Here is a 27,935-nt window from a genome sequence, read left to right on the forward strand (position 1 = left end):
GCGCCACTGCATTCAGCGGGTGCTGTGACTGCAGTACTGGGGCGGGCCGCTGCAATACGGACAGCACTACTGAGGTGCTGGGAATCAGCTGATCGTCCAGGATCCCACGTGGCAGACCCCCGCTGATTGATGAACTATCCTTATGAGATGTTATCAATAGTAAAAGTCCTAGAGAAGCCCTTTAAGGTGGCCATACAGGTTCGGTCGAACCGAATGACTATCTAATGTGTATAGGGGTCTTCTGAATCTCCCCCGAAGGCAGATGTCATAGAATGGTAGAGTTGAAAGGGACCTTCAGGGTTATCGGGTCCAGCCCCCTGCTCAGTGCAGGATCACTAAGTCATCCCAGATAGATATTCGTTCAGCCTTTGTTTGAACACTTCCATTGAAGGAGAACTCACCACCTCCTGTGGTAACCTGTTCCACTCATTGATCCCCCTCACTGTCTAATATCTAATCTGTGTCTCCTCCCTTTCAGTTTCATCCCATTGCTTCTAGTCTTTCCTTGTGCAAATGAGAATAGGGCTGATCCCTCTGCACTGTAACCACCATTCAGAAGTAGCATCTCCCATCATTGTGTTCATTTCCACAAACACGAAGATGATCCTACCATCGTACAAATCAACCGCATTCCAGAAGCATCTAATTACAGGTCTGAAGTTTTATGTAAAAGGGAAAGCTATTGGATCTATCAATTACAAACCCTGCAGCCGGATAGCCTTAGGCCCAATGTCCACGGGCGGATCTGACTTGTGGGACACCCGCGTAGAAGATCCACAAATCAGGCCGCCCATAGGGATACATGGGCGTCCGCAAATACATTAAAGCATGCAGATTTGATTTGCAGACCTTTCGGTCCAGAAGACAAATAGCAGCATGCTCCATTTATCTGCAAATTCCGCACGAAGGGCTACCACTGAAGTCAATCGAAGCCGTCCGATCCGCAGCACACCCGCCGTCCAATCCGCAGCACACCCGCCGTCCAATCCAGCGGGAAAGTAAGAGAATAAAAGAAAAGAAAGGACTGCGCATGCGCCCCGGCAGGTGCGTCTGCACGCATCCATTGTGCAGAAGAGAGAAGACCCGCACAGGATCCAGACAGGTAAGAAAATGTCCATGGCCGCGGGCAGAGTCGGATCCCGCTGCGGGCTCCAGTGGGCGGAATCTAACCCACCCATGGACATGAGGCCTAAATGAGATGACAGACAGTGTGAAAATATGGATTCATATTATCTTCATATATAATCATTAGTAATGTGTATGTAATCTTCTGAATCTCCCCCAAAGGCAGATGTCAGGGAAAAGAAGGGACAGACAGGTATGTTGAATTGAAATAATATAATCATTAGTATCTATATTATATAGGATTATGATTTTTTCTTAATTTTTTTTTTTGATATTTTTTATGGAAACTTCTAAATACATACATATATAATATATATATATGAGGATAAAATAACAAATACATTCATAATAAATTATATTAATCCATTTATTAATTATTATACAATGGAATTAATGTACTATTTTCAAGTATGAAATATTCACCTTTTTCAGCTAGTTATTACTCATTTTATTTACTGTATGGGCTTATAATGGATATATTAAAAACAAGTGATATACATTAGAGTGGTTTCACATCTACTCTTGGAGTTTCACTTATCTGCTCCATTTGGGAAGCTGGAGAGAGGAATCTCAACAACCGAACGGTTCTGTCTAAGGACACAACAGAAGTGCGCCAAATGGATCCCAATGACTATAAAGAGGCCTGTTTGGTTTCCGCTCAGATGCCCGGCTAAAGCGCAGCATGCATCACTTTATCTTCCAGCATTCTGAGCCGGATCTGCAACGAAACCCCCAATGGGTGATGTGAAACTGGATTTACTGTTTGAATAGGATATTGACTTATAGTGATGGAGTGACATCTACTGGTCAGAAAAGGCTATTACATCTAATATAGAATATGATTGGAATCGCACGTCTCTATGACTCCATAATGAATGGTGGGGAATGAATATCTTATTTCTTTTAATTAATTTATGTAAAACAATAACACTTCTGCATTATGAGAATTCATTTGATTTGTTATGAATGTGTAACAGAATTCCTATTAATATGTGTCCCTTTTTCATTAATCTTGCATTAATTGGTTTTAATTGTGGACGAGGCTAAAAAAATGCTAAGTTGATATTTAGGTATAAAACTTTGTCAGCAAGACAGCGGAGACAGAGGACGGTGTGGTTGACCTATGACCCTCCGTCCCATCACATCTGCCCACTAGAGTTTAGATGTCCCTCCATTACTTTGCATTGTAAAGGCCTGACGAAGCCACCAGTACATGGTGGAGAAATGCGCTGCCTGATTCTAGCCTAGTCTTCTAACCCGTGAAATGGAATAAAGGCATTTACACCTACCCCGCAGCCTCCTGTAGCTTCCTTCCTTTAGGAGCAATGAGATTGGCTCTGTTTAGCTGTCCTTTAGACAGGCCGATTCAGAACGTATGGGGAATGAATGCTCGGTCGATGGTCCTTCGTCCCTCATACAGGTTCATTGTTGCCAGCAGGACCTTGCCAATTTATGAGGGAAAATGTGATGCAGATGATGATTTTTTTTCAGGTGCGCAAAAGATCCAATCAGCCGACAAACAAGCATTTGCTCGTTTCTTTGATAATTGGGGTCACCTCCACATGGGCTGAACATTGGGCGAATAAACGTTCGTACAAACATTCGCGTTTGATCATCGCCTGCGTAAAAGGGCCTTTAGCGGTGTCCGTTTTGTGCCATCACTGACTTATTGCACACATTGGCCAACCTGACTTGGATAGAGTAATATCCTCAATGGTAGATGCCAAGTGGTCACCTGGTATCTCCATGGATTCTTGTTTTGCAATGGTCGAAGCAAATTCTGGCAGATATTTTACATGGGAGACCGGATTCCCATGTAGTCCCGTACATCAATGGCTGCATATCGCACTGTAGTAATATAACAGGTAACACAACGCTCTGCCTTACTTGTAGACATCGTTCTCCACCGGAAGAAGATCGTAACTCATCGCCTGGAAGGTCAACTCATGCAGGACTGGAGAAGCCGGATCAAAGCCACGATCCAAGATGATGAGCTGGGAGCGAGCTTTGTCCGGGCCCTGGACATCAAAAATAATCACACAGTAGTAATCATTATGGGTGCTGATGCTCAAAATTACAGTTGTGGTGTAGTTGTCCATAGCAACTGGTCAGCGACAATGAAGACGGAGAGCCGGCTGGCTGCTCTGGGCAACTGCACCTCATTTCTCCATCACTAGTTTTATATAATTTGCATGCTATATAATAGAACATATCTACATACACCCTGCCATTAGGGGGAGCTGTAACAATGAGATAAGAGACGGGTGCATCACTGGGACATCAGTCATATGCCATATTGGCACATTGCAAACCAAAATAGGTTGCCTAGCCGCTCACAACGAGTTTAGTGGTTTTCAGCATATTCCTCCACCCTACGGTGAAGTCCCATATGTTGGGAGAACCTTCAGTACTTGTTACACTAGACATTACCCAGTACAGCCAGCAGGTGGCAGCAGCATCCCCAGCGAGAGACTGAGCTAGTCATGCTTCGTCTTGCTAAGGTGAGATGATTTATACTCCCGGGGGGCTACGGCTGTCACGCTGGCGCAGTACAGTATTTGGGGGTCCTGTGGCAGGCACAGTATATGGGGTTCGTGTTTTTGGACCCTACAAGACTACGGCATTGATTCTCGTTCGAATGAGGAGGGACACTTTGGAGCACGGATTTCACTGCAGATTCGATGTGGAATGGGCGCAGATCTCCATAGACAGGATGTGCTATTATTGTACGTGAATACAGACAAGAAGAGGACGTGCAGCTTCATAGGCTCTAATGGCTCCCATGCGCCGTCCGTAAAATACATGGACAGAATATACAGCCATCTGAATCAGACTATGCAATGACATCAGGTTTCTAATACAGATTGCGCAATTTTTCTGCAAAACCCAACAGCTATGACTTGTTTGGTGGCTCACCTCCCCCATAGTTGGATCATCAGCCTTGTAGGCATCTAGCTTATCTTGGATCAGCTGTGCAAGCATTGCATTATCCTTGTAATCTCTGCGGAGGAAGACACAGGGCAATTAATACAACCATCAGACTCCACTATACAAAGGGTTAGAGCTTCACTCCCGTCATGTGGTCAACAAACACTTTGTGTCCCCCTACATACATACCACCTGCGCCTTATATCTATCCCATTCAAGGGCATTTAGTGTGCCAATACAGGCTGCAGATGTCCATAATAAGCATATGTGCATCTGTATTTACAAGCACCGGCCACTACACAGGGGTCGGAGCTAGTGGCTTCTGAACCTTACCCCTGTGTGTTGTGATGCTGTCAGCAGGCGCCCAATCAGCTGAGGTCCCGAACGGTGGACACCAGCCAATCAGCTGTTGATGACCTACCTTGAGGATAGGTCATCAAATGTATTTGCCCGGAAAACCCCTTTAAAGTCACCCTCCAGTCCCAGGGAAAAATTCCGTCCAGGAGGAGCTTATATTACCTGCCGTTCATCCCCTACTATGTTCTCCCTCCGATTAGATGGTACTGGGACCATTTTCTGATCTCAGTCACTGCAAATCTTCTAATGCACCCATTAAGTAGCTTGTTAAGACTACCGATGCACTGCACCTTCTCTTATTGGCAATGTGACCGGGGCTGGCCAATCAGAGAGCAGAGTTAAGTGCCTTAGACTACCGATGTACAGTGTGCATTAAGTAGTTAGAAGATTGCAGCAGCCATATTGGAAGACGGAAAAGGGGGCCTGGAAATGAATGATCAGAGGGACAACAGCACAGAGGACTGATGGAAGGTAAAATAATGACCCCCTCTGAGAGGCTCGCTGTGAATAGCAAGTTCAGGGACAGCCCCGCAATTAGTGGAGATCCACATACAGCTACCACAGCGGATATGGGTAACCATATACCATAGTCTGCTTATGTAACTGTCAAATAAAACGGGCAGCCTGGATGGCAAAAAGTAGCACTTTGCCAGTGGTTCACTGTCCTGTACTTCCTTGCTCTCACTTCCCATGCTGCATTGCAGAGTCTGTTGTCCAATCAGCATGGGGGCAGTATCTGAATACTTACCCTTCTGCTTTCCCAGGGTGAGTCAGGCATTCAGAGACATTTTGGCCTAATGGTTAGTATACTCATTATAATGTGTACACACACTCTGTGAAGATAGATATCACAGTGTCTACAGCTCTGTCAACCTGCAGCTTCTGAGTGCACGGCAGCCACCTGTGAAGAAAGTTCTACCCCTGTTGCTAAGAAAACATCCCTTTTTCCTTGTTACTACAGAAGCTCTGTACCTAACAACAGAGAGTGGATTGCAAAGAAGCTGGAAGGGAGACCCCTAGTGGCAGCCACTTAAAACAACATTTTTAAAGCAGCTATGTTACAGAAACAATGAGACTAACACAGGCTAGTAGATGAGCAGAAGTTGTCTGAAAAGTGATTGCCCCTTTAAATCACTAGATACAACACTACGAATACCCAGCTGTGTGCGAGGGAAAGCACGCTCGTGGCCTTTGAAGTGCACACTCACCCACGGTAGCGTACAGCTGGATACTCCTTCAAAGTAGCACACAAGGTGGCGAGCTGCTCTGCAAGACGCTCCAAGATGGGATTCTTCATCTGAGCCTTATGGGGGCTGTAAAAACTGTGGAAGCTGTCAGGATAATCCAGGGAGAAAACCTAAAGAAGGGAAGACAAAACATTCTATCATAAGGAGTCGGAAGCCTAGAAATTAACGAAGAAATAGAATTTTTGGTTGCAACACATTTTTAGATGTTTGGCTGCAGACCGACTGGGTGGGGAGGTTCTAGCCAACAGGGCAGGGACCAACATTTTTGGTCTCTACTGCAGAGAGAACTGTGGGGAGGATCTCTGCTGCAGCAAGCTGCCTCCCAGCCAGAAATAAACCAACTTAAAGGGAATGCAGTTTAAGCGGCCCTATCTGAGGACAGTAAAAGGTAGGTACAGACGCCCTGATGACTCACCTACAGTAGCTTCGCAAATAGGTGGGTCACTTTTTTGCGAGGCTGCTGTAGGTTTCATAAAATCACTGTTTAGCAGCTAAGGGCTCACTCACACAGGCATAGGTCATCCGTGTATTTTTCACGCGTGTCATACACGGCGCTACAAGCCCATTGATTTCTATTGGTTCTCCTACGCCTGCATTTCTTTCACGTGCGTGAAAAAAAAAGAATGTCCTATTTTGGTGCAACCAATCAGCGTTAGGTGGGAGGGCAAAATGTTCAAAAAAGGGGGTAGCCAATCATCGTCCACTGGGAGGCGCACGCCGAACAAGCACCCAACTCCCTGCAAAGTTGTTGACTAGTCCTTGAAAGACAACGATTACCTGTTTACACCAGGTGATAATTAATCAACCAGCGACTACTTTTAGGTGAGCTGAAACAAAGCGAATGAATACTCGCTGTCACCTGTTTGATGCCCGTGTTTACACGGAACAGCTGTTGGTCACATACGCTCTATTGAGCAACTATTTGTATGTCAGTTGTCCTGTGTAAAGCCACCATTACCCTGCTTCCCCGACGCTGATTGACAGCTTTCCCCCTATACTATGCATAGGGAGAAAGCTGTCAATCAGTGACAAGTGTGCAGAGAAAGAGCAGCTCCTGAATACGAGGAGGTAGCAAATACTAACACTGGAACGGCAATGAGCTGTACAAGCATGCCAACCCGGAGCTAGGATGCTACGAGTAGGGGCGACCTAAGAGGAGGACGCACAGAATAAAGCGCACTCACCTGGGACTCGTATGGAAGGAAAGCAATGTTGATCTCAGTTAGAGTCTTGACGACTTTGGACGCTCGTGATTTCACCAGCTCATTAAACAGGGTGTCTGGACAAGCTGTGGAGAGAACGTCATCCAAGGGTCAGCGGCGGGAGAGACTGAGGGGAAGCGGACGGAGACAACACAGGAGGAGACGAAGGAGGGAGGTGTTAGTGATGCACTTACAGTCAGTAAAGAAGACGTGTGCGGCTCGGTACTTAGCTGAAGGAGGGTCTTTGAAGTCATTGATGAGAGAGTGAACAGACTGCAAGAGAAGGAAGCAGCGTGAGGGCTCACTCACACGGGCGTATGGCGGGTAATAGGCGCATAGTACACCCGTGTGAGGGAGCCCTAAGAAAGAGACAGGGGATGCAAGGAAAGCATATGTCAACTGGGCCAAGAACCTGCGGTCCTAGGGGGATATCAACATTTGACTGTCAGAAGCCTCTTATAACAGAATCTCTGAAAGACCTGAACCTTCTGTTTTTCTGTGAAGGACGGAGCTCCATCTATTTGTGCTCCGCTCTTTCATTTCTGAGACAGGAAGTATCTGGAGTAACTTCCTGTCAGCCATATTGATGCTCATGGGACTTCCAAGTACCAAGTTCCCATACAACCTTGCTAGAAGTTGATATAGTGGCTTTGCAAGTACTTACTGCTATATGTGTATATTTATATTTGCAGAGATGTATAACAAATGATGATCTGATGATGACGGAAAGAAACCGGACTGCTGCAAAACAAATGATCCATGGGGCCTGAAAACAACGATCCCCGCTTTTAATCCGCGATCAATGTTGATCAGGGCATGCAGAAGGTTAACAGAGGAAGGGTGCTCCCTTTTGTGACAGCAACGGCCCTCCACCATGAATTTGCGAAGGGCCGATGGGATGTCATGGTAAGTGAATGCCAGTCAATAGTGTTTGTGTCTGTCATAAGCAGAAATAGTGATAATTCACTGCAGTACAGAAGTACTGCAGTGTATTATCAGAGCAATATTGAGATCACAGGTTCAAGTCCCCTACACGGACGTAAAAAAATGTAAAGAGTCCAAAAAACTCTAAAAAAAATAGAGAAAAAAATTTCTTGTACACTTTCCACACTTTTAACAAAAAAAAGCTCTGAGTTTGGTATCGTTGCATCTATAATGTCCCGTACAGAAAACTGAACACACTTTTCATCCTGCACAGCAAACACTATTAAAGAACAAAAAAGCTCTTTGGCCGCTTTCACATGGCCGAAAAAAATCGATTTGTGCGCTGCGAGGCGCACAAGAATGGGGTCATATACATGAGCGATGTTTTCTTGCATCGTGGCGCAGGAAAGAAAATCACGGCATGACCTATCTTTGGGCGTTCTCTCAGAACGCCTTGCCCATAGTTTTCAATGGGGTTGGAAAAAACATTGTATGGCAGGCGAGGTGCACAGGAGTGCAATGAGATGTTTCCCATTGAAAACAATGGTAAACACTTGACAGTCCCCCAGAGCGGCTCAAAGAAGGATCGCTACTTCCCTGAAAGGATGGGAGGTGTTTTTGACACAAAAACGCTTCGCATCTGCGGGGATATCGCACATTCTGGAGCGAGATATTGGCCCAAGATTCACTGCCCGATGTTGTGCTCACTCGTGTGAAATTATCCTTTGGCTTAGTTTTTTTGCTTTATTTTGCCTTCCAAAAACCCCAATAAATTGATCAAAAAAGATCTATGTAACCCATAATAGTGCCAATAAAAACTACAATTCATCATGCAAAAAACAACCCCTCATATGGCTATGTCAACGAAAAAATAAAAGTTATAGCTTTTGAGATCTGGAGATGAAAATGCAAGAAATCATTATGGTCTTAGTTCCAAAATGGGTCAAGAGGGGTCTCATCTATCCTTAAGGAGAGCACCCAAAAAAAGTACATGAAGACACCCAGGGGGTGAGTGGGTCGGTGGATGGCATCGTCTTGCCCCCCAAGGAGAGCACTCAGAAGCTGTGTGAGAAGAGACCTGAGAGGGGAGTGAGGAGACTTATACGGCCATGCAAGCTCCTCTGGGTAATTTATGCAAATAAGGAAGATGGAAATATAGGCCCAAAATAGGCTGTTCCCCTAAGGGGTTAAAATAGCACCCTAATCCTTCGTACACACATATGTAAATGCTTCTGAAGGTACGGTACTCTGAATGGGGGATATGTTAAATAAAGCACAGATCATGGGGGGCACACATGGAGGACACTACAATCACTCTCTCCTCGGGGATTAGTCTACATTTATGTGAAGAGGAAGTTAGTGAAGGACAAGAGTGAAGGGTTAATGCAAGAGCAAACATGAAAGCAGGACAAAACTGAGAACAGGCGCAATGTAAGGCTCCCTCTACACGGAACGAGTGAATGAGGACAGAGTTCGCTCATTTTTTAATGCTAACCATTCTGTGTAACAGGGCTCTGAGTGATTAAGGGGGTATTAAACAAGTTAGCCCACGAAAAACATTGGTCCCCAATCCACAGGATAGGAGATAAGTGATTGGTTACTGGGGGGGTCTGACCGCTATGACCTTCAGGGATAATGAGAAGGCCGCATCCAGGTGAATGCACATGAAAGACTACAGTTCCATTCATTCTGTGAACGTAGTGGAACAACGGTCACACATGTGCACCATTGCTCCATTCACCCTTCTAGCGATCCATGGGGGTCCCAGCAGTCAGACCCCAGCAATCAATCAGATATCATTCATTAATAATTTTGGTGGGATAACCCCTTTAAAACTTCCCTTGTAATGTAGGTCAAAAGTAAGTACACCTCTTTTTTTTTACTGGACGCCTCAGTGTCGAATAGTGCAGTTGATTACATTGTATACAGCAAAACAATTTCTACCAATAGTTAGAAGCCCAACGGAGGCCAAAAACACACTCTTGTCAATCTTTGGAGGTCTATGGATGTGTTTCAGATAAGGGCGAGGAGCTGTCCTGCCACATGTACAATGCAAGTTTAGTGTGAATACATGCTAACCAAAGCGGCGCAAACCAGCGGTTGTACCAACCCATGACTGCCGAGACCTCTACCGCTCCCGAGAATAGGGGTCCTACATCCCCCTCTCCTTCTGACTGCGGGCCCACTGCCAGGAGGAGGTGATTGAATGGAGCGCTGATCGCACATGCACAGCGCCGCCTCATTCATCTTCAATGGGAGATAACCGATCACTTGTACTCTGCTACTTCCGTCAGCCCCATTGACATGAATGGAGTGGTGCTGCACATGTGTGACCACCGCTCCAGTCTATCTCCTCCTCCCTGCAAGGGGTGCAGTGAGCCCGCAGTGAAGGGGCACATGGGACCGCCATTCTTGGGATTGATGGGGGTTTCAGAGGTGTGACCGCCCCTGATCAGACTTTTATCATCTATCCCATAAAAGTCAATCTTGGTAAACCCCTGTAATTGCAGCACAGAGCTACGACATTGGCGCTTGCGACCTCTGGGATCAATGTGGTTTGCCCTGCAGAGTAGTTAGAGGGGTTGAGAATATTTGAAACCCCTCAGATTGCAAGCGAGGAGGGTCACGGTTTTCCCATTGATGGCTTAGCAATAGGAGTTGTAGGAAGGTTTGGTCTGCAATGTGCTTGGGGGATATTTTATACATCCAGAGGTCCTCAAGGGTATCAATGGATGCATCCCACCTAATCTGTCTGGCCTTAGAAACCCACAATATTGGCAAACATGTAAGCCCTGGCACCGCAGTCCCTAACCCATAGTACCACCATGCCACTATGCATGGGCACGCTGTCTTAACCCTTATCATGCTGGTCAAGACTGCATCTGTCACTCTGTGTAAAGTGGTATTCCCATATTATGAAGTGACAGCATACTGTAAGGATATGCCATTGGTTTATGATATGAGGGACCCCTACCAATACTGAGAAGGAAGTGACCAAATCAGCGCTGTATCCCTTTCGCTGTTCATGTGAATCGTCCTCTTTATAAGGAGGGGGAAAGCCTTTAAGTACAAGATACTCATAAATTCGAGTGGAGACAAGAAGTCACATCTATTTAATATGGCCTGTTAATGCAACGTTATATACTGCGTTACCTTCTCAGAGGGTGTGATCAAATACACGGCCTCCAGGCTGGGAAGGGGCTCCCTCCGCTTGTTAATGTCCTCAACAACTGGCAAAAAAAATAAAAATGAGAAAAAGTGTTCGTTAATGATCTTGGAGCCGAGAATGCTCATACACAACACAGGAATGCCCATGGCTATGCCCACTAAATAACCTCCTAACGTGCCAATCATGCCCCATCCACTGACCCTTAGAAGCATGAAAAACACTATTAAAGTGAACCGTCCCCCAGATGCAACATCTCTCTTCTCTGGCTAATAGATGAAGTTTTGGAACAGTGGAACTTTCTCTAGGATATCCATATGTATTAAAGTCCAGTTGTAAACTATTGATGGCCTGTTCTCATCCGAGGGTGCTGTTGCCTGGGACTCCCAGTGATCAGCTATTCTCTGGCCCAATGCATACATGCACCAAGCTGTTTTTTGCAGGAAGCAGACAGCACCGTTCCCGCTATAGTACCCAGGATTGGTAATACAGGCCAAGTTCCCTTTGACTTTGATGGGAACTTGACCTGCAATACCAAGCCTGGCCACTGCTGTGGGAACGGAGCTGTTGATTCCTGCAAAAATCATCTCACTGAACAAGTGCATCGGCCCAGATAACAGCTAATCGGCGGTCTTCCCTGTCGACAGATGCTCACTGATCTACTATTGATGTGCCGTGCACAAATGAACATGCCCTGCGGGTGCAAAAGTACATCAAAACACGCCAATGTGCAGGCAAAAAAAAACATTGTTCAGTCTGCAGATATGCTGAACTTAGGTTATCGCAAATCCGCATATGTGAAGGGTGCCTAATTGGTGAGTTGGCTTGCTTGTCTGGAGAGCGGCACACTTGTAAGTCCAGCTCTGCATTTCACTTTCTGTAGATGTCATTAAAGGGGTTGTGTCAAGTTATAGAGGCATCCCTTATCCACAGGATAGGGAATAACATTATGATTGGTGGCAGTATGACAGCTGGGACCCCAACTAATCTTAAAAATGGGGTCCTGAAGATTTCCATATGAATAAAGCGGTGGTCGCACATGCGTGCTGCAGCCTCATTCATTATCATTACAGCACAGAGTTTGCCAAGCTCTCGTACTCTGCAATTTCCGGCGCTTCCATTGAAATGAATGGAGCATACATGGCCTCTGCTTCATTCACGCAGAGACTTTTGGGTCCCCGATCTCAAGATCGTTGGGGGTCCCGTGTGAAGCGGGTCTTAGGGAGTCAAAAAGAACAGTTGTTGACTGAAGTAGTGTTCATCCCACAATCATTGAAAGTGTATGGGCACTATAGATATTAGGGGGGGGGGGTCCAAAGTGAAGCAGAGTACAGCATTCAGCAATCTCCAGCAGTGCAATAGAAATAAATGGACTGGTAGCTTGCATGATTGACCACAGCTCCATTCATATAGGACACAGGATCCCTGTTCTTGTGATCGGTAGGGGTCCCAGGGGTTGGACCTTTACCAATCAGATCCTATCTTGCGCAGAAGGGATTATGTAAAATCTTGGGATAACCCCCCTTAAATGTGTCTTCAGTTATTTAAAGGTGTTGTCCTACATTTAGCTGTTTTGCTGCAGGAAGCAGACAGGTTTGTAGATTGTGCAGTGTCCCGGGTTGGTTGATATATATATCTTCCTTCTTGGTAAATAACAGTATTTAAATGGTTAACTTGTTCGATATGATACACTAGTATGTATTAGATTCTAGTCTTCTATCTCCTACGCATCGTTCTCAGCTTTCACACCGCCCTCCCACAGATCTTTCTCATGAGAGCGCTCTGGGGCCCCTACCTTTGCAGTTTTAGGATAATGAACACAGTATAAGTTCTATTTCTTGGAAATCACATGTTTTAGTAGTAACACACACCTTAAGGCGTTAACATATGTTAATCATTAGCCTATCATGAGTTCTTATGATTTTAGGGGTATGTACCTCTATTGCTACATCATTTTGGGTATATATGTACCATGATGCTATTAATTAGTCAGAAGTGTAGTGGTTTGATACAAGCATTGTGTTATTCTGTTACTCTTTGTGCACAAACTTCTCAATAACCCAAATGGCCCACACAGTGAATTCAGGGTGGCCCAATTGGCCACGACAACAGTACAATCTTCTGACACCGCCACTTACTTGTAATTCCTTCAGTCATAATATCAGTCATCTTACAGCAGGATGACAACATGCGTGTACTGAGCTGATCTACCACCAGCACCTATAGGCACAGGATGACAAAACGATAAAGGCAGAAGAATTAACCCAGCAGTAATTACCATAGCAGTAAACAATAAAGCCTTGCGACAAAAAGTTCTTATTTCCAGCTATAGATAACTTTCTGAGTTGTCATCTACTGTGAGTTGTCATCTACTGTCACACGGGTGCAACCAGGCGCCGATGCGCCTGTCCTCCTGCACGAAGAAGACGGCTGCACCTGCAGTGCGGACCTCTCACCGCAGGGCCAGAAGAAAGAACACATGACCGGCAACGGAGCCGGTCATGTGTTCTTTCTGCCAGCGGTGCAGAGAATCGTCTGTACCTGCAGTGCGACCGTCTAACCCTGCAGGACGACGGGCACATCGGGGCCCGAATGCGCCCGTGTGACTAAGCCCTTAAAGTTGTAAAAGAGTGGTCTCATCAGGACAAGCCCTTTCCATGCCACAATAGGGTATATGGGTGTTGTAGAATTAGGGTGGCTTTACACAATACTGCTACCGTGCGTCCCCGAAAATAAGACAGTGTCTTATATTAATTTTTGTTCAAAAAGGATTAACTTTTTTACACGTATAGCTGCCTGGACACTATTTAAATTGACTTTTTTAATTAACTGTTAGCAGGGCTTAATTTTGGAGTAGGGCTTATATTTCAAGCATCCTCAAAAAACCTAAAAAGTCATTTTGCATCCTCAAAAACTCTGGAAAATCATGCTATGTCTTATTTTCAGGGTATGCCTTATTTTCATGGAAACAGGGTATTATCTGAAAAATCACTTGGAAGAGCAAATGCAAACAACAGTCGTTCGGTGTAAACATGGCCACCAACAGCAATAATTTGCCGACTAGTCGTTTCATCTCAGCTTTCCAAAAAATAGTCACTGGTTGATCAAAACTCACCCGTTCTAAAGTCACAGTTGTTCGTCTTTGAATGACTTTTGAATGCATGTACATGAAGTTCTACCCTACAACTAATGACCAATAGGCGCTCTTTGTAAAAGCGTTCAAACAAGTGTCATTGGTACGCTTCAGCGACTTTTCTGAGGGACTCAATATAAAAGTGCCCCTAGTCATTCTAGTGAACGGTCTCCATACAACAATCTAACCCATTTGGCACCACTCAGAGGTTTTTATTACTGGAAATCTGGTACAAAATTTGAAGTCAAGAGCCAATTAAATCAAGGCTGCGTCAGACTTCCAGTAACAAATCCCTCAGTAGTACTAAAAAGGGTTAAAGATCACTATAGAGGCTCTTCATTGTGGAAATCAGTGGAGATCTGAGATCACTGACCTCACAGATGTGATCTTCTCACACGTATCTTTGATATAACCAGTTGAGTCCCATTATTATGATCACCTCGGCGTTGGCAGCAGGTAGTCCATGAAGGAGGTGACGTGTCGTGGTCCCGCTTGGTGGGTATAAGCTGTGTGATGGGCTGTCTGCTCACATATCACTCATTGTTGTCAGGGGTAAAAGGATTTGCAAAAAGGGATGGTTATTGGCTTTCGGGCCAAGGGTGTTGGTATTTCTCAAGTGAAAGTGCATCGTGAGAGAACAATTGGCACCATTGGGAATAACCAACATGGGAAATGCAAAGTGCCATGTGCCGTTGATATGAGTGGTGAACGTTAACTACAAATGTGCGTGAGGGCCAACCGATACTCTACCGTGGAGCAGGTCACCATGAAAATGAACCAGGGGGCTACCAGACGAGTGTCTAAAACAGTTAAGTGAACCCGACAGTGTACGGGCCTCTGAAGTAGACGGAGGGTCACTGTACCTATGGTAACAAATGTACATCAGAAGAAAATGTTTCAGTTTGCACGGCTATATCTGGATTGGGCCACCGCTGATTGGGAAAGGGTTGTCTTCTCCGATGAGTGGTTATTCTAGGTTTCTTCACCGATGAGTCACGTTTTCTGCTTCACCGACCGAATGGATGTTGGAACGCCAACCCTGCAACCATTGCTAGAAGAGCACAAGTTGGTGGCGGTGGCATTATAGTCTGGGGAGTTTTGTTCATGGTGTTCTCTGGACCCGCTCATCCATGTGGAAGGCACGCTGAACTGATGTGATTATGAATCTATCCTTGCAGATCACATATACCCATGCATGATGTTTGTCTTCCCTGGGGCAGATGGGATCTTCCAGTAAGCCATTGCGACACTAGAAATGTCCGACACTGGTTGGAAGACCATGACTAAGACTTCCAAGTATTTCCCTGGCCCCTTTTTTTTTCCAGATTTGAACCCAACTGAGCATCTGTGGTACCAACTTGATCATGATGTTCACCCTATGGATCCTCTCCCATCCACCATACAACTGTAGGATGCACTGCAGTCAGTATGGCTGAGACCACCTACCAGCACCTTATGGGGTCACTCCTGGCCCGTCCAGCTGCTGTCCGTGCGGCACACGGCGGTTACTCTGGATATTAACTGGTGGTCATAATAATGTGACTCCACTCTGTATAAGTCATTTTGACTGCATTTCCCCTTTGGCTATAAGAAAAGCGGAGCAAAGGAGGCACTTTGCAAATCCTTTAACACTTCATGACTATTCATAAATGTAAAGGCCCTTTTACACGGGCCAACCACCTGGCACATACATTTGCCTTTCCATCAGGCCGTGTAAAGACGCACCACATCAGCTGACGCCCATTTGTCACCAGATCTCTTTATGTGCAATCACTATCGTTGGCAGCACATCTCTCTGTGTGAAGGGAATGTGCTGCCACCACTAATGATTGTCTATGGGGGAGAAATGATCATATTAACATCCTTCTGTCCCGAATAGACTGTGAGTCAGCCCATGTAAAAGGTTAGGCAACTGAGCGCCGACTATTGTGATCAGCGTGAAATTAAAGGGGTTGTCCGGGATTTTTTTCTACTGATGATCAATGAATAGATTGGAGTCCACCCCTCGGGATCCCCGCTGTTCAGCTGATTTCCGCCACCGCTGTCAGTACTGGAAGCGGATAGGGCTGACTGTATTGTGGCGGGCCATTTTGGTTCTACAGGCACATCTCCCACTGAATTCAATGGGAGCTGTGCCTGCCATACCAAACTGTGCGGCTGCAATGATTGACAGCACTATCTGCTACCAGCGCTGTCCACATGGACAGCGGCATTGGGAATCAGCTGATCGATGCGGATCCCCACTGATCATCTATTGATGACTGATCCTGAAGATGGGTCACAAATAGAGATGAGCGAATATACTCGTTTCGAGTAATTACTCGATCGAGCACCGCGATTTTCGAGTACTTTCGTACTCGGGTGAAAAGATTCGGGGGGCGCCAGGGGGGCGGGGGGAGGCGTGGCGGAGCGGAGGGTAGCAGCGGGGAACAGGGGGGAGCCCTCTCTCTCTCCCCCCCACTCCCCGCTGTAACCCCCCACTCACCCACGGCGCCCCCCCGAATCTTTTCGCCCGAGTACGGAAGTACTCGAAAATCGCGGCGCTCAGGCGAAAAAGGGGCGTGGCCGAGTACGCTCGCTCATCTCTAGTCACAATAGAAAAAAATCCTTAAAGTACCAGACACCTTTAAACACTTAGATCAGTCTGTGTAAAACCGCCCTAACGTTGCTTCTCCAAGTATTGAAAGTGCACATGATCAACCGATAAACAGGCAAACTCTTGTTCATCAGCGGATCGGGTCTGTGGGTGGGCATCAAAATGCTTATTTGTGGGCCGCACATCATCATATGTTAATGGGGAAATGTGCTGCAGACTAATGAATTCTGTATGGGAACGATCTAATTAATAATAGTGATCGGCAGGAACAAGTCCCGCTCGACATGTAGTAGATGACCCCCAATAATGGCCTAATGGCACACCCAGCTGCGTACCTTCCATTCTCCTTTCTTCTTAACCTTCCGGATCACATCGTGCATGATCTCTGCAAGAAAAAGTGAGATTTTCGGTCATCTCTCTTGAAATAGAGCCGCTCAGATATGTATGGCTTTATGCATTCCTCCTCAGAGGTCACAATAACGCTCGTACAGGCGAACGCACGCATTAAAAATCGCCTCATGCATATTTCTACGTATGAGCACCGGAGTCAAACTGCCTATCTGGCCATTCTTCCACACTACGCTAGTCGCAGGAGGGTTCTTAAAGGGGGTTTCCAGGAAAAATACACAGGGGTTAAAGCAGCGCCTGTATGGCCAATCATCCCCCCCTAAGTGCTTTAACCCCGGCATCCCACAATAGCCGGAACCAGAGAAGATGGGGAGGACGATTTACGATACACACTTTGCCACATAACACAGGGAAGACAGAAGGAAGGACTGAAGATCATCAGTCAAAGACTAACAGCAGCACGATCAGGCACTACTAATTTGAGAAGGCACTACTAGCTTGTGGGGTCACTAAACTTGTAGGTGGCATTAAGAGGACATTATTAGCCTGTGGGGTCAGCTGCTTTTTTTTTTTTTTTTTTTGCATTCATTGATTTCTGCAAGAAGCAGACAGCTCCATTCCCACTGTAGTGGCCAGGACTGGTACTGCAGGTCAAGTTGCTATTCATTTCAATGTCGACAAGCAGGTGAACCAACCCGAAATAAAAAAAAGGCATCGTGGACTACATCCTTCGTAGGGCTGTGTAGGCTTAATTCTTGAAAGGAGAGAATTCTCTGTATAATACGTGTAGCTAGCCCCAAAATGACCGTCACAACCTTCATGGTAGACATGTGAGCAACAGGTACCAAGAAGGTTAAAAAACTGTGTAGGAGGTGCAACCTAGAAACCTATGAGTACATAATGATGTTTTTGCTTAACTTCTCTGTTTATTGTATAACCAATATATATACACGTTTCGAATCTACCAAGCCTCTTCCTCAGTATTTGCTGGGGACAAACGTCAGTGGCAGAAAGTGGCATTTAGGAGCTTAACTCCTTTCCAGGCATGACATTTGAATGCCACCTTATGCCACTGATGTATGTCACCCCTCCCTCCCCATACTGAGGAAGAAGCTTAGTAGCCTTGAAACGTGTATATATGCTGGTTATACAATAAACAGAGACGTTAAGTGAAAACTCTCTTATGTTCTCATATATGTTCCCAGGTTGCGTCTTATACACCTTTTAACCTTTTTTGTACCTGTTATTCATTTTAAGGAGAACTTGGCCTGCCATACCAGTCCTGACCACTGCAGTAGGAACGGAGCTGTTTCCTCCCTGCAGAAATCACTTCATTGGCAGGGGTCTGTAGCAGGATCCCAATTAATCTGCTATTGATATCCTATCCTCAGAATAGGCCATAGGTAGGCTATAACGGGACAGCTCCTTTGACAAATTGCGTATTCTTCCGTGGCTAAAAATACTCATCAAAAATGCTGAGATGAGTATTTTTACTCTTCTGTAAGATATGTAGTGTGATGTCTTTATCCTATCCATATGGATGTTCCCACGTAAGCACCTGCACCCTACAGTCGCCGAGATTAGTCCACAAAGCCTCAGCTTTAAATCCTAGTATATTAGCCAGCTACCTAAACGACCATTTACAAGTGCTGAGATCCATAATGGAGGAGTATAGGATGCGGGTAACAAACATGGCATATTATGGGCATAAACGCCACCATCCTACCGTAATGGCCAGTATAGTGAAGCTCCGGTTTCTAGCAGAAGCATTAGCTCCCCTAATCCGCAGTTCTGGTATTGCATGACCTCATTCCTTCTCATCCCGACACCCACACAAACAAGAGATGACAATATGGTCTCTCCTCTACAATTTACGGTGCAGCTGGGTATGACGAAGGGGTAATCTTCTCTATTAAGGAGCAATTCCACCTACATATTAAAATGACAGCCCACGTCCCCCTGCTAGATGCTGGTTTACATTGTGCAATAGGCACATCCCCGCTTCACAGGCCTGGCCCCTCTTCCCATAAGACCGCAACATTCATAGCAGCGTAACTCAGGCACGCGTTTGTGCTTGCACGATGCGACGAATGTCCTAGTCCAACGGCGGGCCTTGTAAACCGAACCCAGAGCATCATATGGATCTATGATGATCTGCGTCTGGGTCAGCAGACCCGCAGTCAGGCCGTTCATCCGTAGTACATGTGCAGAAAAAGTGCCCTATCACTCTCATATTAAGGGGGTCTAAAGGAGTTCTGAGATTTACTTTTTAAAGGCTTGGAAAAAAAATACTGCTGGCCTATCCTTGGGTTAGGTCATCCATCAAAGTACTAATGACCACTTGTCCGTGAGTGAGTTACTCGCTCCACCCTTGATCACATGATGGTGACATCATCACAGGTCCTAAAGCAAAAAACATACAGAGCCTGACAACAACTGTGTGCTGACAGGACCTGTAATGAAGTCAGCGTCATGTGATCAGTCACCTGGGCTCTTACCTCAGCCCCTAATTACATAACGGTGACATCACCACAGGTCTTTAATCAGCAGAGCCTGATGAAGAATGTATGTAGGAGAGTTGTGTGTGGTGTGTGTGTGACACGCATGTAGGAGAGCTGTGTGTGGGGTGTGTGACATGCAAGTAGGAGAGCTGTGTGTAATGCACATGTAGCGAATCTGTATGTGGTGTGCGTGAGACACGCATGTAGCAGAGCTGTGTGTGGTGTGTGTGACATGCATGTAGGAGAGCTGTGTTTGTGTGATACACATGTAGGAGAGCTGTGTGTGTGATACACATGTAGCAGAGATTGTGTGGTGTGTGTGACGTGCATGTAGCAGAGCTGTGTGTGGTGTGTGTGACACACATGTAGCAGAGCTGTGTGTGGTGTGTGTGATGCGCATGTAGTAGAGCTGTGTGTGGTGTGTGTGACGCGCATGTAGCAGAGCTGTGTGTGGTGTGTGTGACGCGCATGTAGCAGAGCTGCGTGTGGTGTGTGTGACACGCATGTAGGAGAGCTGTGTGTGGTGTGTGTGACGCGCATGTAGGAGAGCTGTGTGTGGTATGTGTGATGTGCATGTAGCAGAGCTGTGTGTGGTGTGTGTGACGCGCATATAGCAGAGCTGTGTGTGGTGTGTGTGACACGCATGTAGGAGAGCTGTGTGCGGTGTGTGTGACGCGCATGTAGCAGAGCTGTGTGTGGTGTGTGTGACGCGCATATAGCAGAGCTGTGTATGCTGTGGGTGATGTGCATGTAGCAGAGCAGTGTGTGGTGTGGGTGAGGCGCATATAGCAGAGCTGTGTATGCTGTGGGTGATGTGCATGTAGCAGAGCTGTGTGTGGCGTGTGTGACGCGCATGTAGCAGAGCTGTGTGTGGTGTGTGTGACGTGCATATTGCACAGCTGTGTATGCTGTGGGTGATGTGCATGTAGCAGAGCTGTGTGTGTCGTGTGTGACACGCATATAGCAGAGCTGTGTATGCTGTGGGTGATGTGCATGTAGCAGAGCTGTGTGTGGTGTGGGTGAGGCGCATGTAGCAGAGTACCTGGATGCAGAGAACTTGGATAGGAGACCCCTAGTAACAGCCACTTCAAACATGATTTACAGTGATAAAGCAACAATTTTTTTAATGCAAGTATGTTACAAAAATGTTAAGACTAACACAAGCTAGTAAATGAGTGGGAGTTGTCTGAAAAGATAGTGCCACCTTAAGCCTTTCGCTGCCAGGGTTCTTGGCCATTTTGCACCTCCAGTGCCCAGAACAATTTTACACGGTTAACATGTACAGATAAATCCTAAATTACAGAAGAAAAAAAATCACACTACCCCCATACACATATATTCGCTGGAAGTAGACAACCTGCTGATTGCTGCTGTCTTGTCGGACTGTTGACAGTCATGCCAACCTTCACACAATAAATATTACATATTTATAATTTTTCTTATTTTTTTTATGTGATCATCATATCATTGCACGTAAACCTTAATTACCTTGCCGTATCAACTTCCTTCAAATTTTTTATCTTTAAAACAAGACCACAATCAAAACTCTGTCTATAATATAATCTGAGCTATAGTCTGATATACGGATGGCAGAGAGCTGTAGCAAGAGCTACAGGTATATGCAACTTCCACGTCAAATGGCTATATCTCAGGCTGTATTGCAAATAGAGATTAGATCTTGGTTTGTTTTTAGAGTCAAGATTCTTATCTTCAAAGGGGATTTCTTGGGCTAAACCTTTTATTACTTATCCTATTGCTACTTAGAATCCCTTCCAATCAGCTGTGGCGCTCACTTATTTGGGCGTTCTCTCGGAAGCCTCACTCTTTGTTTCCAATGTGACAGGAAAACACTTACCGATGCTCCAACGTGGCTGAAAGCGGCGCCGGAGGATTGCAACCACACCAAAATGATGGGGGGCCTTTTTTTTTTTTTACAGAAAAATGCCATGCACCTGCTGGTACATCCCACATGCACGAGTGCGATATCTGGCCGGGAAATGTGGTCCGATATCACGCTCGGCCTCGTGTAGGAAGCCTAAGGTAGCCATATATATTAGGCTAAGATTGTGTTCACACGGCCGTGAGCGTAAAACACTGCAGGGGTCACGCGTTGTTTTACAGCTCTGGAGCCCGGCATACTGTCGCATATGATGGTGAAATTGTACTGCGCATGACAGCGTATCTCTCAGAGTGCAATGAAACCTTCGCTATGTGATTGTAACGCTGAGCAAAAGGAGAATTTCATGCGAAAAACTGAACCTTTGAATGGAGGCTCTAGTACCCTGTTGTACTGCCTCAGGCTTGGATACAAGATGTGATACAGGTGGGCATGGAGGTTCTAGTACCCTGTTGTACCGCCTCTAGCTTGGATACAAGATGTGATACAGGGGGCATGGAGGCTCTAGTACCTTGTTAGGCCCCTCTAACGTGGATATAAGATGTGATACAGGAAGGCATGGAGGCTCTAGTACCTTGTTAGGCCCCTCTAACGTGGATATAAGATGTGATACAGGAAGGCATGGAGGCTCTAGTACCTTGTTAGGCCCCTCTAACGTGGATATAAGATGTGATACAGGAAGGCATGGAGGCTCTAGTACCTTGTTAGGCCCCTCTAACGTGGATATAAGATGTGATACAGGAAGGCATGGAGGCTCTAGTACCTTGTTAGGCCCCTCTAACGTGGATATAAGATGTGATACGGGCAGGCATGGAGATTCTAATACCCTGTTGTACCGCCTCTAGCTTGGATACAAGATGTGATACAGGAAGGCATGGAGGCTCTAGTACCCTGTTGTACCACCTCTAGCTTGGATACAAGATGTGATACAGGTGGGCATGGAGGCTCTAGTACCCTATTGTACCACCTCTAGCTTGGATACAAGATGTGATATGGGCGGGCATGGAGGCTCTAGTACCCTGTTGGGCCCCTTTAACTTGGATACAAGAAGTGATACAGACGGGCATGGAGGCTCTAGTACCCTGTTGTACCGCCACTAGCTTCTATACATGATGTGATATGGGCGGCATGGAGGCATACAGGTTCTGTATGATATCCTGTGGTATATCAGTCCACATTTGTTGTAGCTGAGCCCTCAGGGGGGCTTCAGATAAGTGTGTGCGTAAATACATTAGCCTCAGTGCAACTTATTTGCACAGTGAACGTGGTTGATGAGGTAGATTTGTGCACGTTTCGGTACATAGTACTGTACTTTTTGTGCACGCATGGCTATTTCACACACAATACACCCCTTCGATGGTTGAAAAAGCTATTAGGTCTTTTCTTTTATAGAACTGTACATCACATAATGAGTGCATATTTGTGCACCTCCCATAGACTTCTATGGGGCCCTTGGTGTGCAAAAATAGAGCAGGACCAATTTTTTTTGTGATGGCCCCCTGACTATCACTCCAGCATTGGGACAGTGTACCGCTCTGCTTCAAAGACAGGATTGGGGCGCTCACGTCTAGGTCTCCAGACACGAACATAGCCGTTGTCAGTGCTCAAACTAAACCTGGATTCATCAACCCGGTTCCACTCAGTAGCGTCCAGTTTCATCGTTCATGTTACCACTGCAAACAGAGGCAACGGTGGGGGTCAAAGTTAGTACACGTAATGGGTGCTTTGAGACCAAATGTTCTTCAACCAAGCGCCTGGAAATAGTTTGGATAGATACCGGGGCCTGTAACGATGACGCCAACTGTCTCTGGATGCCGCCAACAAAACAGTTGGAGTTGCTCATGCTTGTCAGACGATCAGATGCTCCTCTCTACCGGTGGTCTGTCGGAGGTCCTGAGCCCGGTCACCTTGTGTGCCCTCCCACATCCACTGGTCCCAACACCTCCTAACAGTCTGGTCAGAACGGCCCAGGTGGGGACAATTCGGCGATACGACCATCCAGCTTCTCCCATCCCAATAATGCGCCCCTCTCAGACTCTGGTAACGAGGTGAAATCTCTTCTCTGCATCGTAGAGGCGTCTAGTGGTCAACAAGCTCTACACAAGCGGAAGAAGAGGTCACTACACACAAGGAGCCTCTGAGAGCCTTTTATAGGCCAAGGGGGAACCACTTTTAGGACCTCTGGTGACCGTTCATCTAATCACCACAACTCTCATCATTACATATCTGCCTGAGATGGAACAGCATGCCGGGTTTTACAGCATAAAACAACTCCTTCCTCGCGCCGGATACTTTTGACAAAAAGTCTATTGTAGATCATTTTTGCCCTGTGCAGTATAGAAATAATCAGCCGCTTCAAAGAAATGCTTGTGCCCAGAGTGGACACTGTGCCAGTTGTAAGCCACCATTAAATTACCACGATAAACCCACGGTAATTGTTTTAGTAGTTAATCTGAACTAAACTCTGCCCAATCAAGCGGAGTGTTCTACATTATCCAGCTCAGCCGTCGGGTCAGATCTGTTTACTGGCATCGTCTGACGTCACCAGCCTATTCTAATGACTGAAGGAGAGAATGTCCGGAGCCTTAGACATGGAGTCATTTTATCTCTACACTATCGGATGATCCGGCGATATTTATATTTGTATGATAATCGTTCCGTATGCAAGCGCTATAGATGAGCGAGTATACTCGCTAAAGGCAATTACTCCAGCGAGCATTGCCTTTAGCGAGTACCTGCCCGCTCGATACGAAGGGTACGGGTGCCGGCAGCGGGCACAGAGCTGCGGGGGAGAGCGGGGCGGAACGGAGGGGAGATCCTTCTCTCTCCCTCTCTCCCCTCACTGACAGCCGCTACTCACCGCTCCCCTGCGCCGGCACCCGAACCTTCCGTCTCCAGCGGGCAGGTACTCGCTAAAGGTAATGCTCGCTCGAACAATTGCCTTTAGCGAGTATACTCGCTCATCTCTAGCAAGCGCCCATAGAGGATGTCTACATGGCGGAATCCATGTGTATACTCTGCTTCAAAAATTGCAGCAGAAATGCATGGCTAAGGGCGGCTTCACACGAACGTATGCACTTTTGCGCACGCTTCAACACAATATATTTGCGCAGTGTCTCTTTTGCTCGCATCTTTCGGCTTTTTTACTGTACTTTTTCCGTGCGCAAGGCATGCTGTTTTGCACACGGGGCTCAACCACGTCCCAACTTAAATGGCTAATGAGTTCTAAATGTGTTTTTTTCCAGCGGAATTGCGCAGTGTTTTGTGCATCTCCTTTTATATTTGTACCCCCCCCCCCCCATTGACTTCTATAGGGACCATGGTGCGCAAATATGCAGAAAAACAGAGCATGTTATATTTTTTTGTGCGTGCAAAATATGGAAATGTGAACAAACCTAGTGAAATCAATGGGTTCTATTCTCTGCGTGTTGAGCTGACGGGGGCTCCAATTTCCAAAAAAAAATGCATTATGGGAGCCTGGAGCTGACAACTACAACCGCTGACTTGTTTTCTTTCTTTATAGAGGCTTTAAAGGCAATGGAAACCCTTGTGTGTGAAAAATCAATACATACATCTCGTACTAAGGCCCTGCGGAAAAAATGATGCACTTATCTGTTTCTTGCATTGAGCCTCATATTTGGGCTGCAGGCTCTCCTACATTCAGGCTCCTGGTTCTCACACTGATTAGCTGGTCTCTCTCGTGAAAGTGCACAAGCTCAGCTCCCCTCCCCTTTTCAGAGGCTGTGTAGCATAACCACGCTCACTCAATACTACACAGCTATCTCTCCCTCCTCTTCAAGTAACTGCTGGTTCCATTCAATGCTGGAGTGAATTATAGCCCTCCGTAATAGTAGCTTTCTCTGCTCTCTGGCCACCTGATCTCCTCTATCATCCCCCGGAACTGTCATACAATCTTCTGCAATAGTAGCTTTCTCTGCTCTCTGTCCTCTTGATTTCTCCACCATTCCCCAGCACTGTCATATGGCCCTCTGTAATAGTAGCTTTCACGGCTCTCTATCCTCCTGATCTCCTCTACAATTCCCCAGCACTGTCATACCGCCCTCTGTATTAGTAGCTTTCTCTGCTCTCTATCCTCCTGATCGCCTCCACATCCCTCAGCACTGTCATACAGCCCTCTGTAATAGTAGCTTTCTCTGCTCTCTATCCTCCTGATCTCTTCTACCATGCCCCGACACTGTCATATACCTCTGTGTAATAGTAGCTTTCTCTGCTCTCTATCCTCCTGATCTCTTCTACCATGCCCCGACACTGTCATATACCTCTGTGTAATAGTAGCTTTCTCTGCTCTCTATCCTCCTGATCTCTTCTACCATGCCCCGACACTGTCATATACCTCTCTGTAATAGTAGCTTTCTCTGCTCTCTATCCTCCTGATCTCTTCTACCATGCCCCGACACTGTCATATACCTCTGTGTAATAGTAGCTTTCTCTGCTCTCTATCCTCTTGATTTCTCCACCATTCCCCAGCACTGTCATACAGCCCTCTGTAATAGTAGCTTTCTCTCCTCTCTATCCTCCTGATCTCCTATACCATGCCCCGACACTGTCATACAGCCTCACTGGTCATGTGGGCATGAACAGCACATGATCGCTGAGGCTAGTGATTGCCTGTAGTGCTCACCTGAATAATGAACGGCATGTCCTTGTTGCAAGAGCTTCGAGGACTGCAGCAGTTGCGATGGAGAGCCGGGCCATTAAAAAAGTACTCTCTTCTTCTTTATTTTGTACTATTATCTGCTCTCTTGAGCAAGACAGGGCAGTTCTCATTGTTGTCCCCCTTTAAAGGAGTTTTCCAGGGAAATACTATCCTTAGAATAGCTCATCAACAGTTGCCCACCTGGGGTCCGCCACTCAAGACCGATCAGCCACGCACAGGGGTGGAGAGCGGAAGCTGCTGCTCCAACCCCTATGTAGTGGCTCATAATTGCAGTCTGGGATCTCATTACAATCAAGAGGAGCCCTACCTGCAGTTACAGGTACTGGCCACTACACAGGGGTGGGAGCAGTAGCTTCCGCTCTGTACCCTTGTGTGTAGTGGCGCTGACAGCAGGCGCCCAGTCCCGAGCGGCGAACCCTACCCGATCAAATATTTCCCTGGAAAACCCCTTTAATATTCCGTAACCGCAACCTGCGCAGAATTTATCTGAATATCTAAAAAATTACAGTAAAACTGCATTTGAAACTTGATTTTTTTTTTCTGACTCGTACAAGTCAAGCTAAAACACGTCTATGTCGTCTGCGCCGGTCTGCGGTCATTCGCTCTGATCATGTCCAGATCGGACCCTATAGCAGTACTACAGACCGCGGCTGTCGCTGCGCAGTGTTATCTGCGGTGGCCATGACCACAGAGCGAGGAAGGAAGAGGCCCTATAGAAGTGATTAATGGCTGTGTCCTCTGAGCTCAAGCTGATTAACCGCTTACAAGCCGTCATTAATGGGGTTGATGGAGGGTAATATGATTGTTTTGTCCGGGCGGCTCGGACGCAGCTGTGCGCTCTACAAAGCAGCACGTAACCTGCAACAAAGCAAGCCATAAAAATAGCATTTTCTACATTTTTGGTGGGTCGGAACACCAAAACTGCCTAATAACGCCCCTGCATGAGTGTCTTTACACCGCATGGGGGGGCTTCGCCACAATCATAATGGCGTCCGCGCCATCGCCTACAATATCATTTCACACGTGAGCGTTAAATTCCAGCTGCAGTCGTATTTCCTCAGCTGCCGCTTTACTGTTGGCCGCAGTCAGGTAGTCGTTCATTCAAGGTCACGTAAAGCGGATCCATATGGGTGTATTTGCGCATACGCGCGCGATACGTAGAACGCATTGACTTCAAGGGGCTTATTTACACTTCTGGATTTTCCGTGCGAATTTCGCAAAGGCAGGGGAAAAAAATGTAAAAACCACGGCATGTGCGGACCAAGGGTCCTCATGGAAGTCTATTGGGGGTGCGCAAATGCACGCGCAATACGCAAGGAGGTGCGCAATACACAACGCAGGTCCGCTGGAAAAAAAATACATCTGGAACTCATTAGACTAAATAGCGATTTAAATCAGGGAGCGTTCGTCTGCCGCGCAAAGGAACATGCCCCGCGGACGCAGAAGGTGGAGTAAAATGCGCCGCCGCATATGCTAAATATGTTGCACTGAAATGTGTGCAATTGCGCATACGCCCGTGCGAAGCCACCCTTAAGATGGGTTCACACAGGAGAAGCCGTGAACGGGGTTGATGAGGTAGATTTGCGTGCATATCGGCGCATGCGACTGTATTTTTTGCGCGTGCGACACACCCCTGCCGCGATTTGAAAGGCCTATTTAGCCTAACGAGGCCGAGATGTGTTCTGTTCTTCACAAAATTGCGCAAATACTCAGGAAAATAGGGCAAGTTCTATTTCTTTCCGCATGTGCGAAACACGTTCGCGAGAACGAGACCATTAGCATCGATGGGTTCTATTTTCCGTGCGAATACGGTCGTCTAACAAAGCCCTTGGA

The 27,935-nt window shown here is 46.4% G+C and overlaps 1 protein-coding gene across 2 annotated transcripts in view; it reads right to left on the minus strand.

Moving 5' to 3' along the window:
- STXBP1 (syntaxin binding protein 1) overlaps window positions 1-27,935 on the minus strand; it is a 55,758-nt gene that overhangs the window by 23,402 nt on the left and 4,421 nt on the right. For both annotated transcript variants that reach the window (XM_066580690.1, XM_066580689.1), the window contains exons 2-9: window positions 17,014-17,063; window positions 13,088-13,169; window positions 10,937-11,013; window positions 7,054-7,132; window positions 6,842-6,945; window positions 5,619-5,767; window positions 4,042-4,126; window positions 3,013-3,143 (exon numbers count right to left, since the gene is read on the minus strand). In XM_066580690.1, coding sequence (XP_066436787.1) covers window positions 3,013-3,143; window positions 4,042-4,126; window positions 5,619-5,767; window positions 6,842-6,945; window positions 7,054-7,132; window positions 10,937-11,013; window positions 13,088-13,169; window positions 17,014-17,063 — 757 coding nt within the window. The remainder of the gene's footprint in view (window positions 1-3,012; window positions 3,144-4,041; window positions 4,127-5,618; window positions 5,768-6,841; window positions 6,946-7,053; window positions 7,133-10,936; window positions 11,014-13,087; window positions 13,170-17,013; window positions 17,064-27,935) is intronic.

The sequence above is a fragment of the Eleutherodactylus coqui genome, chromosome 10, assembly GCF_035609145.1.
Source record: "Eleutherodactylus coqui strain aEleCoq1 chromosome 10, aEleCoq1.hap1, whole genome shotgun sequence".
In the NCBI taxonomy this organism is placed as follows: domain Eukaryota; kingdom Metazoa; phylum Chordata; class Amphibia; order Anura; family Eleutherodactylidae; genus Eleutherodactylus; species Eleutherodactylus coqui.